At 42.9% G+C, this 14,892-nt stretch overlaps 1 protein-coding gene across 1 annotated transcript in view; it reads left to right on the forward strand.

The window, feature by feature from the left end:
- The window catches only part of csmd3b (CUB and Sushi multiple domains 3b), a 470,660-nt gene that overhangs the window by 392,121 nt on the left and 63,647 nt on the right, over positions 1 to 14,892 (forward strand). Inside the window, exons 44-46 of the mRNA XM_061742392.1 lie at positions 4,120 to 4,308; positions 5,355 to 5,532; positions 9,407 to 9,552. Of these exons, the coding sequence (XP_061598376.1) occupies positions 4,120 to 4,308; positions 5,355 to 5,532; positions 9,407 to 9,552 (513 nt within the window). The remainder of the gene's footprint in view (positions 1 to 4,119; positions 4,309 to 5,354; positions 5,533 to 9,406; positions 9,553 to 14,892) is intronic.

Raw genomic sequence — 14,892 nt, forward strand, 5'->3', positions numbered from 1 at the left:
ACACGGTGCACCGACCGAAAAGGTGCCGTCTACACACACATATGGAGCGCCGCCTTACAGCAACACACACACACACACACACACACACACACACACACACACACACACACACACACACACACAAGCATACAAGTGTGCGTATTTAAAAATAGAGCGGGAGCAAAACTTAGTTTTATTGTGCTTTATTTAAGTTATTACAATCGTTATTGCATTAATCAAACCGATCGAAGTCTTCATCCTCCGTTTCTGCATTAAACAGGTGCGCTAAATCAAATATGCAACAGTTGTCAGGACTCAGCGTGTCGGGCTTCATCCGAGCCTGATCAAGACCGGGAGAACTGCTGCGCGCTGCGACGGGCACGAGCCCGCAGCTCTCTGGCCGAGCTGAGTCACTTTCCGTGCCGTGCGGCCCCTCGGAAATGATGCCGGCTTTTGCGAAAAGCTCGAGCGGCAGCCGACCGGCTGCTGCTCGGTCGGTGGTTCCTCCGGACTTCCGGCCCGCCTCCGCCTCCGTCTCCTTCACGGTAGCGGGCCCGAGTCTCCCCGTCCGCTCCAGGTGTCCCGCCACGGAGCCGCCGCCGGGCAATCACGGGCAATTCACACGCCTCCCTTCCCCCTTTAACTTCTCATGGTGGTCTCTACTACGTCCCTAATACAATGGGCGCATTGCGTCATTGGGCGCGCGGTACGTTTTCTTTTTAAAATATGACTTTTATATGCGCCTAATGGTCGCAAAAATACAGCATTCTTATTTCTGCATTCAGGGCCATTTTATCAATCCTGCTACTGCAGACTTCCCTAACTGCTTGTTTCCACACTGTCAGCATAGTCACATGGCAGAGAAATTGGTCAATTTCCCGTGCAGAACTTGTTGGAAACAGAAAAACATGACAGCTCCACCCAGCTGTACTTCTGTACCATATTGACCCAGACCCTATCACGCCCTCTCACTGTGTTCAAAGACAGCTGAGACAGTATCACACCAGGAGCCACACTTTGTTGTATGCTCCTACAACACTTAAACCACTCGCTTCCAAAACATTTGTAGGCCCCCACCTCCACTCTTCCGACAGGAGCTGTGAAAATGCAGCTTCGAAACTAAAGTCTGTGGAGATTCTCAGGCTTCCCAGTCACGGTAGTCCTCCGGGATTAAACAGCATGCATTTGTCTTCTATGTCAAATATGTTGACATTGCTGTCCTCAAAGAGGGTTCCCTGTCCTTGAGGTGCAGGCAGACTTCTGAGTTTTAACCTGAGGAGCATGTTTTGGTCCGTAGGGTTACAGTCTCCAGGGTTACGCTCTGTAGGGTTGTGGTCTGTCTGTTGTGGTCTTTTACTGCATACACAGTAAAACATAGTAGCTTTTGGGGGAACCACAGGTCCTGTAGAGTAACCTGAGCAGAGCCAATTATTTTATTACAGACATTAACCACCTTGGTAAGAACAGTTTTCTGCTTTACCCTAAGTGATGAAAACCAACAAATGAAAGAAAAAGTTAATACAGACTCAATGAAAGAGCGATAGAACATGGACATCAAGGATGAATCAACATGGAATTTGGACAGTTTTCTAAGACAGTACAGACTCTGCTGACTTTTCTTGTAAATTAAGTTGGTGTTATTCGCAAATGTCAGCTTATTGTCTATTATAGTTCCCAGATACTTATAGGACTCTACAATTTCTACATCTTGTCCATCAATCACTGTCCTATCCGGAGAGGGCTGAGAACGTCTAAAATCAATACACATGTCCTTTGTCTTTAATACATTAAGGGCCCGATTTACTAAAGGTTTGCGTGTGTAAAAACGTGTGCAAACTTGACAGCACCCGCAAACCAATGTGCGAGTTGATCTACTAACAGCGTGCAAAGACGACTGCGTCTCTGAAATGCGCAAAATTGCACACGCAATCCATTTAGTACTTTTGCCCTGATGAATGATCAATATGGGGCGTACCCCCGCAGAAATCCTAAATACTGGGAGGGGAAAATGCAAATATGTCCATTTACCACACGCAATGAGATTTACCAAGCCTGAAAGTAATTGCGCGTATTGTGATTGCGTCTGTATTTAATACGTTTGAAAGGAAGGTGCTAATCTGCTGCTGCTGTTATTGTGGCAAGGAGGCGACATCCAAAATCAAAGAATACGCAGAGAGAGAGTCTTTATTCTGCTGCATGCTATTTTAAAAATGGTTGCACAAGTTTTATTAAAGGCCACTTTTTCTTTAGTTCTTCGCCTTATATCTTGCCACCTTCTCTTATTGTGCCCCCCTCCACTCGCCCACAAGCAGGCCAAGCCTTTGTGCCAAAAATCATCCTTCCTAAATTACATTTAATTAAAACCCGTGCTTATTAATCACAAAACACAGGTTAAACATCATGACCAAATCCGCTCCGACCCGCTGTGTCAGGATCAGCGCAGAGACTGCAGCTTCGCCTGAATTATGGTTCTGCGTTAAATCCACGGCCATATGATGGTCCCGTCTGTCACACATTTACTGTCAGTGTTTGCTATATAATATATAATATTTGCAATATACTGTGGACATCTGAATAAAAACTTAACTCATAAATAGATGAATCAAAGCGCTCTCCAGCTCTGTGTCTGATTGTCTTTTTCTCCTCAGATCATGCCGAGCACCGCCGGGTCACGCAAACCCGACCAATTAAATATTAAAATCAAATTCGGTCCTGTGGCCCGTTTTTCTATTTCGTATTTTTGATCTGTGCCTAAAATTGAAATATGAAAAACCAGACGTTTTTCCGTTTTTTGTGTTACCAACTGCATTTATTCTATCGCAGCTGTAGTTCATGAATGTGTTTATTTGCCTCTTCCACTAATATCTCTAACTCCAACTCGTCAAATTTCATTTTGCGCTTGTGACTGTGCATTCCATAGACTCTCCATGGCGCAGAGTTTGCGCTCGCAAACCTTAAGACACGCAACACCTCATTTAAATACTGCTGTTTGCACCTGTTATCAATTGCGCACGCAATCTTAGTTGATCACCCGCAAAACACACGCAAACAGCACGCGCAAACTTTTTCAGTGCACACGCAATTTAGTACTCTTTATTTAGGATCTTAGTAAATCGGGCCCTATGAGATAAAAAAGAATCCTGGCACCACTTAAGAAAGTAATCAACCACAGGGCCATGGGAGTTATCAGTGCTGTTCAACAGACTCACAATGACGGTATCATCCGCAAACTTCAATATATGATGGTTTAAAAATGTGCTACAGCAGTTGTTAGTGTATAATATGTACAGCAGAGGAGAAAGGACATCCTTGTGGTGAGCCAGTAGATGTTAAATGTTATTTTCTGCATATACATCTTTTCCTATGTTTGATACTGGGATTTTTTTTTTTTCTTTGTTTAGTTCTTTTAATAGAGTTGGCTTCACGAGGGCCTGGTATAGGTACGTCGCAGGTTCCTTGACATGTTTATGTTCTTGAGTTCTGGTGATGGACAGCGGGTGGCGTGGATCAGGTTCCCAGTATACCTGAGTATTGAGACATCTATCCTCCTCCATGTGCACTGCTCATTGCAAAAAGGAAATAAGCTTGTTATTTTTCCACATTCTCTCTGGTGAACTTGATATCTCTTGTCAATCTTGACACATGGGGTGAAGACTCGTCCTCCTTGAGTTTGGATGTTGACCCAGGTGTTATCCACACACATCTGAACCAGCAGCCTGATGTTGTTCCCTCGAGGCGATTTAGCGCTCTGCTCTCCATTTCCCTCACGAAGCTTGGTAACCTCGGCTGACACTGGAGAAAGGAACATCCATGTTTCCGACCATGAGAAGGGAATACATTTTCTTCCATTTTTTAAATGGAAGAATTGATATCTGTGTCAAGCATCCTTGCTGCATGTGCCCATCACGGACGAGGGAATGTTTGCTGTTACTTGACTGCTTTTGTTGTGTTTTTGACCCAATACTAAGAATTGGATTTTATTCATTAAAACCTTCATCTCCAGTTTTTAATCAGGTATTTCCCATCTGGACCACATTTGTGATTATTAGTTTTTCAGTGTTAAGACTGATCAATTTATTGACTTTTACACTGACTTAGTTTGTCGTTTTTTCTGATGAATGCTGGTTTCTCTCCCTCCAGCCTACCAGCTCCAGAGCTGCCCGGACCCGCGACCGTTTCGGAACGGCATCGTCATCGGCACCGACTTCAGCGTTGGGATGACTGTGTCGTTTGAATGTCTGCCAGGATATTCTCTGATCGGAGATGCTTCTCTCACGTGTTTGCATGGAATCAGCCGCAACTGGAACCATCCGTTGCCCCGATGTGAAGGTTACTGCCTCTGCATGCCTGTTCCTGTTTGTTTGTCACATTAGGGGTAGGGCTGGAGGGTTTTATTGTGAAGGGGATGCTGTCACTTGATCTCATTTCTGCTAATATCAAATATCTCACACACTTAAGCAAGCGAAATGTAAACTTTATAGAGGAAAAATCTAATATACGATATGTACGCCAGAGCAGTTCATATCCAAGACAGAGGTGAAAGATTTCCGTCTTCTGTTATCTGCTGCACCAAAGGAGAAATCCCAGAGACTCACAGAACAGAATCAAATGTCAATTAAAGCTTTATTATATCATGCTCAATATTTTTCGTCCGAAAGTACATTTTCCTGAAACCACAAAGGTAAAAGAAAATGCACACGTTCATCATTGATCCAGTCGTATTTACCCTAAATAAGGAGGGGTTTTGTTTTTATCTACCAGAGCCAGCTGGTGGGAAAGACACCTGAACATGTCTCAGGTTTGAGTCTTGTGTTTCTGCTGATCGTTTTTCCTGAGGAAGAAAACTCTAAAAACCAACTAAAAGTAAAGAAAGGCAGGACATGGCCCGGCCTGTCAGTTTACAGTCATCTGTTTGTTGTCTCACCTGAAGAAGAAAACTCAGCAACAAAATCTAAAACAGCAAAGACTTTCAAATAAACCCTGGAAGAGGCCCTGCTCTAAGGCCCTGACACACCAAGCCGATTTTCGCGCTGTCCTCCTCCTTGAGCCCCTGAATACAGACTACCGCTGCCTGCTGGTATGGAGGGGAATTACCTCTCGCGCGTGCGCAGAACGTACGTGCTAGTCAGGCCGTCGGGTGTCGTATTTGCGGTGTGTCTAGTGAGCCCGACCCAGCCCGACACAGGCGACGCGAGGCGACATAGCGACGTCGGGTTGGTGTGTCCTGGGCTTAAGAGTAACCGGTTGAAATGTAAAATCTTCACAAACACATTTAAGCCATTTGATCAGATCTTAACAGAGGGGATCCTATGTGACGCCTCTCTATGTGAGATAGCTGAATGGAAGTGTGATTGTGGGACTTTTCTTTGTCGCAGCCCTGTGTGGAGGTAACATCACGGCATTAAATGGAACCATTTATTCTCCGGGCCACCCAGAGGAATACCCAAACTTCCAGGACTGTGTCTGGAGCGTTCGAGTCCCTCCTGGACATGGGATTTACATCAACTTCACCGTTCTGAGCACCGAGCCCATATACGACTACATCACTGTCTGGTACGTGCTGCTGAGCTCTTCTTTTCGCATGTTTTCATGATAGTTCTGATCGTCAGCTGATGTTTGACTTCATTATTTACTTGTTACTCAACATGTTTCCCTCCTAATCAGTGAACAAGGCTGAAAGTAAGCCGGAATGGCACCGAACTGCACTCTGGGTAAAGATTATGAGGTGGAATGCATTTTGGAAATGAGCAGAGAGCAGCCGGAGTGGCCGAGCCTGTGTCATGTTCTTCCAGTACAGCTCAAAAAAGTTATCACAGGCTTGCTTTAGTTCCAGTCCAGAGAGCGTGACAGCTATGAGGAGACAGGAAAATGAGGTCCCTGTAACTTCAAGCCGTTTCAGTCTCACTTGAAGGAATATTTGCTAACTTTTAGGGAGCATCATCTAGCTGTCGTGGTCTTCCATCCCTGCTATCAGCAAAAAAAAAAAAAAAAGCCAGAATGACTTTTGATTATCTCTTGCAACAACCACATATTGCTCACGGCACACCAGCGGTGACGAGTTTAGCTCACAAAGCTACCGTGGATGGCGTGGAGGAGTCAACGAACGCTAGAAATCGTGGTGGAAATAATATTAAAGTATATAAAAGTGATCCTAGACTAAATTGCAATAAGTTCTCTCATGCTTTTCACTGCAAAAACTCTAAATCTTACCAGGAATATCTGTCTTATTTCTGATTAAAATGTCTCATTTTTAGTCAAAAAAATCTCATTACACTTAAAACAAGACTCATCACTGGAAAAAAAAACAACAATTTTCACCTGTTTCAAGTAGATTGTCACTTAAAATAAGTAGAAAAATCTGCCAGTGGAACAAGATTTTTTTGCTTGTAATGAGAAGATAAATCTTGTCCCACTGGCAGATTTTTCTACTTATTTCAAGTGAAAATTTACTTGAAACAGGTGAAAATTGTCAAATAACAAGTAATTTTTCTGGTAATGACTCTTGTTTTAAGTGTAATGAGATTTTTTTACTAAAAATTTGACATTTTAACTAGAAATAAGACAAATATTCCTGGTAAGATTTTGAGTTTTATAGGAACACTTACACATACAGTATATTGTTCATGCATCCTATCAAGACAGCACATTGCAGTGTTACTAACCGTGCATGCACTCTCGGTCATGGTGTCATGCAATCTCCTCCTGCACCAAAAGTGTTAGCTGCAGGGAAAAGAACCCAGTGCAGTGTGTGTGATGAACCTTAAATACCAACATGAATACCAGGACCAGATTACACTTCATGAACAACAAAGAACAATGATATTAAACTCTCATCGTAACCAACACACTGCTTAAAATATGCTGGAAACTGCATCCAACACGCTACAGTACGGTCAGTGTTATTTTACATTTATATATCTATGTTTGGATGTGTGATGCTCACACTCCTGCAATAAATGAAATCTCCCCCCCCCACACACCCTTATCTCTAAAGCTCATTTGGCCCTGCATATAATGTGCAATATCATATTTCTCTCTCTGGCCCTTCTTTGCCTCCCTCTTCATTTTTCTTCTTAAGGACTGCCGCCACTGCCAGCAGCAGACATTTTGTCAATGCAGGTGTTAAACTGGTCCTTTGGATAGCATGTCGGGTGGTTATCTGCAGGTACAAGGTGACAGCGGAACCATAAATAGACTGTTAAGCCTATTTCTACGGTTGCCACATTGCTATTTCTTCTCTGTAGTCCTTTCTCTAAATCCTTCTTTTCTTTAAATGGACAACAGGGTGCGACTTCCCCCAGGCACAAAACTTTGGATGTGTCAAGGCGGGTCTAAGTAGTGAGAACACAAAAGCAGCACGGCGAGACATCCTCGCCGCTGCGCTGACGCGTTGTCCCGCGCCTCGTGTATTTTTAGACCAGCTCAGAAAGACCAACTAGCGGTTTTGTTCTCCTGCTGGCCGGGTTTATTCTGAGCGCCGTCAGCCAACAAGATGTCCAGGTCTGTTTGTTCATTCGTCTTTTTCTTCCTTGCCACCAGGAAATTGTAAACTCATTAAATCATTTGAAATGTATCTATTTAAAATGTCCCGGCGACTCCAATGACCTTTTCAAAAAGAGGGTGGATAAGTGGAATGGAAGCGACAACAACAAAGGCACTTAGGTCTGGTCTAACTTTGGTCAAACTTTACTTGTAATTTTTATGCAAATAAAGCGTTTGTCACACAAGCTGCACCAGCTAATGTTTCAGGATTAGTTGAGTATAGCGCGTGTAGCAACAGCTGTACTACATGTTCAGAACGTTTTCCAGCTACTGATTGTTTTAATCACCAATTAGTCTATCGCTCCCACTTTTAATGGATGGATTATTCTTGACCACATGATTCCAAATGAATGCTTGACATTTTCCATAATAGCTAGACGTTTAATCAGACATTGAAATGCAGCTGTCTGACCTTTTATTTTGGATCTTAATTGTGGCATCTGCACACACTTTAAATAATTGCTAAAAAAAAGAAAAAAAAAGAAAGACGAGCCTTTTTCAGCAGCCTGGGAATGATTTGTTTACTCAAGTTTTTGGTGGAGCTTAAAACTTCCCTCCCGCCCCGAACACCGGAGGAACTGCTGAACTATGTTCCCGCCGCCCACGGACGACTCTGTGAATTCCATGAAATGGTTGCACAGCGTGTTTTTGACCCGCTGTCTGGTGGAAGAGTGGGCAAGTGGCCGAATTCACACAGAGCCGAAGCCGGCAACCGCGGGAGAACACACTAAAACACTCACAATGTCAGTCACGCGGGCCGAACGGCGGCTCCCCGCGGGGCAGCGCGGTGCCCGAGGTAAAGGTATGATTTTCACAGGCGGACCTCTCAGTTCAGAGCCGGCTGACCTGACAGTCATTAAGTCTGCTAATTGGTCTCATGCTGGGAGACTTACTACAGGATTTCGTGGCAAAAAGTTGTCAAACACATCGGATGTTGTGCGTATAGGGCAACCTCTCCCCATATACTGTACGCTATGTCACCGCGGTAACAACTGCTGGTGATTGAACGTGTCTGTAGGAGGACGTACGAGCCGAGGACAGGATCTACTCCGGTTCCAGTCAGTGTGAGTCAGAGAAGGAACTGTTCATAATCTGACAGGTGTAATTAGCCTCATCCAAAATGACTTAACAGCTAGAAACGGTCGTTTGATTTAACTTTGTGATGGTCCTTTTTAATCACATTTAATGAGTCTGCTGTTGGATAGCGGCGGTCTGACAGCTAAGCGTTGCTGTCATCGCAGGTGAAATATACTCACGACATCCCACCGACGGGCCGACCTGCCAATTAACAGCAAACTCCTCGCCGCCTCGTGTCACTTCTCACAAATGACAAGTTTTGTATGTTATTCCCCCGACCTGACAGCAGTTTGATCAATACTCATGAACTCAAGCATCCCGCCGCAAAGAACGAGGGAGCCGCAGATTTGTGAACTGGTACTTATCAAGACTTCTTTTTTTTATATAAAATAATATTTTCCATCCCAGTGAGTGGTGTGAGATTGTTGTTTTGAATGGTTTTGCAAAGGAAGATGGGCTGGTATTCAAATATAGCGCTTTGTGACAAAGTGTCCATGTGGATTTGTAGTCAATGGAGCAGCAGATTTTGCTGTGTTCACTCATAAATATGGTCCTCATCTCTGATCGTCGCCTTGGAAAAGCATGTACCCATCACAAATACCAATCTACCTGTCAAAGATGACTGCTGTGACGTATTCAGATGAGATCTTATGTTTACTTTTCCACCCCCTTATTCTACGGCCATTTGTTTATGGGTTTTTCTTGTCTGACGGCCTCTTTTTCATTTAACACAAGTGTGTCTTTGTTGTTGTGTTGTTTTTCTTTTCTGTACTAACAAGTGTAAGTTCCTTTCTCTGTGTCACCACAGGGATGGTCCGGATCAGTCCTCCCCTCAGATCGGCCAGTTCAGTGGCAACACAGCGTTGGAGTCCGTCTATTCCACCTCCAACATCATCCTCATCAAATTCCACTCGGACTTCTCCGGAGCCGGATTCTTTGTTCTCAGTTATCACGGTAAGGCAGACGATCAGTCTGATGGAGAAGTAGAAGGTGATCTATGAGTTTCTGTTTTTGTTTCCTTTGCCGTTATCTTCACTGGTGAGATTGTATTCAGTGCCGTCAAGTGATTACAATTTTTTTTACGTTTAATTAATTAAGATCTGTAATTAATTTATCGAATTAATCTCTTTTTTTAATCTCACCTAAAAATGGATGAGAAAAGCCCTCAACTTGAAGTGTTTTAAAGGGGACCTATTATGGCATCTAATCCCTATTTTAAACAGGCCTTGAATGTCTTAAAAACAAGCTTTTGATTGTTTTTGCTAAATAAATTAGAAATTCAGCCTCTGAACCATGTCATTATCTTCCCATTCTCTAACCTCATTATCTATATGGGATTCTGAGTGGGCGGGGCTATGATAATGAGGCTCTGTGCTGATTGGCTGCCTGAATTACGCGATACACCGCTACGAAAAAATGGTGGAAGCTCCGGCCGGCGGAATTACCGTGTCCTAACACCGTGTCATAACTGCATGCGATGCGAGCGAGCGCCAGCGACAAAATCAATTCCATTGCTTTATTTTCTATTGGACTGTTCTAACTGGCTGCAGCAACGCGGCGCACTGTTTTGAGCTGGCCGTTTCCTACCGCTCGCGTTGAAAGCCGGTTGAAAGCGCTGTAGGAAATGTTCACGGATGAGGAACGGCTGATCCAGTTAGTTGAAATGAGAAGTTATCTCTATGATTCCTCCTCATTTCACGACAAAAACCTCAATAAAGTGGCAGCTGCTGGAGGGAGATGGACAGAGAGCGTCCGATGTCACGCAGTGCTACGTGATAGTCGGACGCTCGCATGCAGTTACACGGTTTTATAGTTGTGGGCGTGGTTTGCATTTTGGTTACGTAACGAAAGGGAGCAGAATCTGAACGGCTCGTAGAAGACACATGACACTGGACGGCTCATCCGGGCGGCTGTACAGACACTGCAGAATTTGGTTGCTTTCCTCCTTCTCTGAGTTGGCAGGCTGAGGGGAGACCACTTTGTATATGTTAAAGCAAGAGAAAACCTGTTTTTCATAATAGGTCCCCTTTAAATTCATTACATTATTGTATTATTAAGTAATTTATATTTTTAACAGACTTGAGCAGATGCAGTCCTAGCCATTTACATCCACTAGGCAAGAACATTCGCCAGCAGTGTTTATGCACGAGGTGCTCTGCTCCAGTCTAGTTTGGGAAAGAGCTTTGCTGTGGCTCGATACATTGATAACATCTTTGCTCCTAACGTTAGCTGTGGCTGCATTCATGTGGTAGGCTTAACCTGAGCTGCTTCGGTGGTGAGCAAAGTCCTTTCCACAAAAAACACATATCTCTACCTTTATCAACGGTGCCGTCGGGGCGTTTTAGAAATGTAAATTCTCCATTCACTGGACCGACAGCTTTCGCATGCTCCTCCATTTTCACTTCTCTTCTCCGCTACTCACCGTTCCTCCCCCACCTGTCCAGCTACAATGGGAACCTACCAGCGTAGCTAAACACGCCCAAACACAGGGACAGCCAATCAATGTCCACTTCAAGGTGGGACTTGTTTTCCACCCACAACTCAAGCACAAGAAGCCCACTGCACAAACACAGATTTCACAATAAAGGAAACTCGCAAACAGAAAAAGTAAAGTTAGAGATTAAAAGATAGATTAAGCGATTAAAAAGCATAACGGGCTAAATATGCCTGTAATTAATTAATCACAATTAACCCGCTAATTTGACACCCCTAGTTGTAATACTAGAAGGTGATGTAGGTACTTGTCTGGTTTGTGTGTTTAGAAGATATTTGTAAAACTCCATTCATTCGTTCATGTTTCTAATGGAAGCAAAGCTGGAAAAATATCTCATAACTTATCTATATAAATGGTAATCACAATGATATTTGAGGAAAACTAATATAATAACTCTCATCTTGGTCATGACTTCAGTGAATTTATAATTATCATAACATGCTGACATGCATCAAAGGATCGAAAGTTTTAACATATTTTAATATGTAGCTCTGATAATGAATCCAGGCAGTTGGTAGGACGTTCAGACCGAGGGTTAGGATTAGGCTCTGCAACTGAACTGAGTGGACTCACAAGGAACTCATACATAAAAAAAATAAAATAGTAAATTAAGTTAAAAAACATTTCCAAATGAAACAATAAAAACTGCACCATCAGTCAACAAAATGAAGCCCGCATAGACCTGACGCAGCTTTAAGAAATAGTACTATGCAAAATCAGGGTAAAGAAAAAGACACGTCTGGGTCTTTAGTGACGCCCTCCAGCCCCCTATCAGAGAAACTTTCACAACTTTCATGGTAGAGCAATACGCAACTGCTTTTGTGTCCATGCAATCACGCACACAAGCAATCATGCACGCACACACGCACAGAAAAGAAAGCAAGCTGTATCCCAGAACAAGAGCTGGTAGATTATGTTTCATTACTCTGCTGATCATCTGTGAATTATTTATTTTGGTCTACATTTCCAAGTCAAATATCCCTCTGATCCCATTAATACTTACAATAGATATTAAATCCTTATTTCATGTGTAAATGAGTTGATTAATTGGCCAGATGCTTTTAGAAGACATGGTGGTGATGCAATAGATCAGTATTTAATTAGGGTAATTAAAGTGTGATAAAAAGAACAACAAGAGATACACAATATCCAGTAACGATCAACAATCTAAGAACCTTACCAAAACCACATTTCATATTTTGTTGTAGTTTCCCGAAGATGAGCTGTCAGTGAGCAAATGTGTTCTTATTTACTTTTTATCTGATTGTCTTATTACTGAAGGGCATTACATGACATCCGTTCAGCAGATTTCTCTGTATTGTGGGGAAAACTTTGATTTATAGTATGTCCAGGCATGCGTGACCATCGCCGGGGTGACCCAGGCTGTGGGGGAGCCCAACCCCAAAATGTCATATTTTGCTGTTTCATGAAGTACATTTTTACATCTGTGTGCTTGTTGGACAGAAAGTAGGATTGTGGGCATTACAGAAGAAGAAAATTGAAGATTCACAATTGTTCATCCTGTTGAGTCAACGAATTTGTTTCAATGCTCACAATTGTCTCACTCAAGGTTTTCTTTTTGACAAGTGTCTTTTGTACCGTAGCATGAAACGCCTTCTCTCTGTCATGCACTCATCCACGTGCACTCATCTCCGCCTCTTCTTGAAATGGAGAGCTTCTCTTTCTGCACGACACAACTGTTTCTCAAACCAACACTGCAAAAACTCAAAATCTTAACAAGAATATTTGTCTTATTTCTCGTTAAAATGTCTCATTTTTAGTCAAAAAAAATCTCATTACACTTAAAACAAGACTCATCATTGGAAAAAACAACAATTTTCACCTGTTTCAGTAGATTTTCACTTAAAATAAGTAGAAAAAAAATCTGCCAGTGGAACAAGATTTTTTTGCTTGTAATGAGATAAATCTTGTTCCACTGGCAGATTTTTCTACTTATTTCAAGTGAAAATTTACTTGAAAGAGGTGAAAATTGTCAAATAAGTTATTTTTCTGGAAATGACTTGTTTTAAGTGTAATGAGATTTTTTTGACTAAAAATGAGACATTTTAACTAGAAATAAGACAAATATTCCTGGTAAGATTTTGAGTTTCTCTAGAAGTTTCTCTCATTCATCTGGATGGTTCTGCTGAGGCCCTTCAGTGCTCTTTAATATCCTTTTGATTAAAACTTTGGTGTTAACGTGAATACCATCGTAGTTTTATGATGTGCTTGTATCACGTGCACCTTTACCGTCCACTAACAACGCATGTATTCTACATTAAAAAGCATTCAGTGCTTATGAATTTCTTTCTTTCTACGTGTGATACTGAAGTGTTGGTAGTAGATATGTCTCGCGGGCCTTTCTGACACCAAAACGTTATGGTTATAGTTCATCTTTTACTTAATCCAAGTGTATTACTGTCTTTGCTGAGGATGTGAAATCTAATTTATAGGCCCCATGTGCTCTTCACAGCTATTATGACTTGTTGTCATTAAGCCAAGTATGATGTTTCTAAATGAACCCTCAGTGCAAGATTTTCATCAGACTGTATCATATTTAAATGAGCTTAACTAGCAGAATGGCTTCAGATGAATCTAGTTTTCCCTTCGCATCACAAACACACGGTTCATACACACAAAGACACAAGTATACTTACACTAAACGGGCTTCTGCAGAGAAGTTCCTGAACGAGCATTTCAGGGAGCATATGTGAGGTTGTTTTTGAGCAGGCCTCCCCTCTTTCAGATGGATGACAGGTTGTTAATGAATTCTTGTCGGCAGGTTTTAACTGTCAGCTGTCGTGCCAGAACAAGTTTGTTTTTCAGATCCTGCTTGATCGGACCGTGAATGAGAAAAGACTTGACAAGGAAGAATGATAAAAATGGAAAGGGGACCACATGTTCGGCAGTGGTTGTTAGCATTTACTGACACTTCGGCTCTGGAAGACGGTCGTGGAAGAAAACAAGAGAGCAGTCTGCCTAATTTGGTCCTTGATAGGGTCCACGGAAGGTCATGGAAGAAAGAGCTCATCACTGTCAGTTGTGGAGCTGGGTGACAAGCCAAATGTAGACCAAAGGAAGCAGGTGGATAACAATGGAAAGGTTTCTCATAAAATGAATGAACGCAAACGTAGAGTGGAATTCTAAAGCCGTTATATTTAGCCGTTACCATGGATATATATAAAAGTATTACCATGGCGGCACGCACAGACCCAGTGGCTCACGGCTCTCCTTGTCAGTGCTTGTTTTTGTATTTTAGGTTTGTTTGTTGGTGCGTGTTTAGTTCGCACACACCTCGGCACTCTGCTGCCACACCCGTCAGGAACTTCTGGATATTGGCTACTGGCACAAAATAACAGTTTCAAGCGACTATCAACACAACCACGACATCCCAGATGAACTAGCGAGACCGCCGGCACTCCGTGGATTGTTATCGGGTCTGGTAAACACGTAGGCGGAGGAGCTAGGGGAAGCAGAAGCAGGATTGTAGGTCCAGACTCTTGCTTAAACAATCCACATAAACCCCCTCTGCCGACCCTGTACCTCACCAACCCCAGATCTATCTCACATAAAACCGACAACCTGAAACTACAGCTTGCGGGAAATCATTCTGTTCGAGACTCTTCATCATCACGGACACCTGGCTTAACCCAAAGATCCTCGATGCCAGAGTCCAGCTCGTGTACCTCTTTCTGCACCGCTGGGATTGGACTGAGGACTCCGGTAAAAGCAGAGGTGGGGGGCTCTGTATATATGCTCAGCAACAGGCCACGGGGGGTGTGGCAGAGACTATAGAGCAT

Source organism: Cololabis saira, chromosome 15, assembly GCF_033807715.1.
Source record: "Cololabis saira isolate AMF1-May2022 chromosome 15, fColSai1.1, whole genome shotgun sequence".
NCBI lineage: Eukaryota > Metazoa > Chordata > Actinopteri > Beloniformes > Belonidae > Cololabis > Cololabis saira.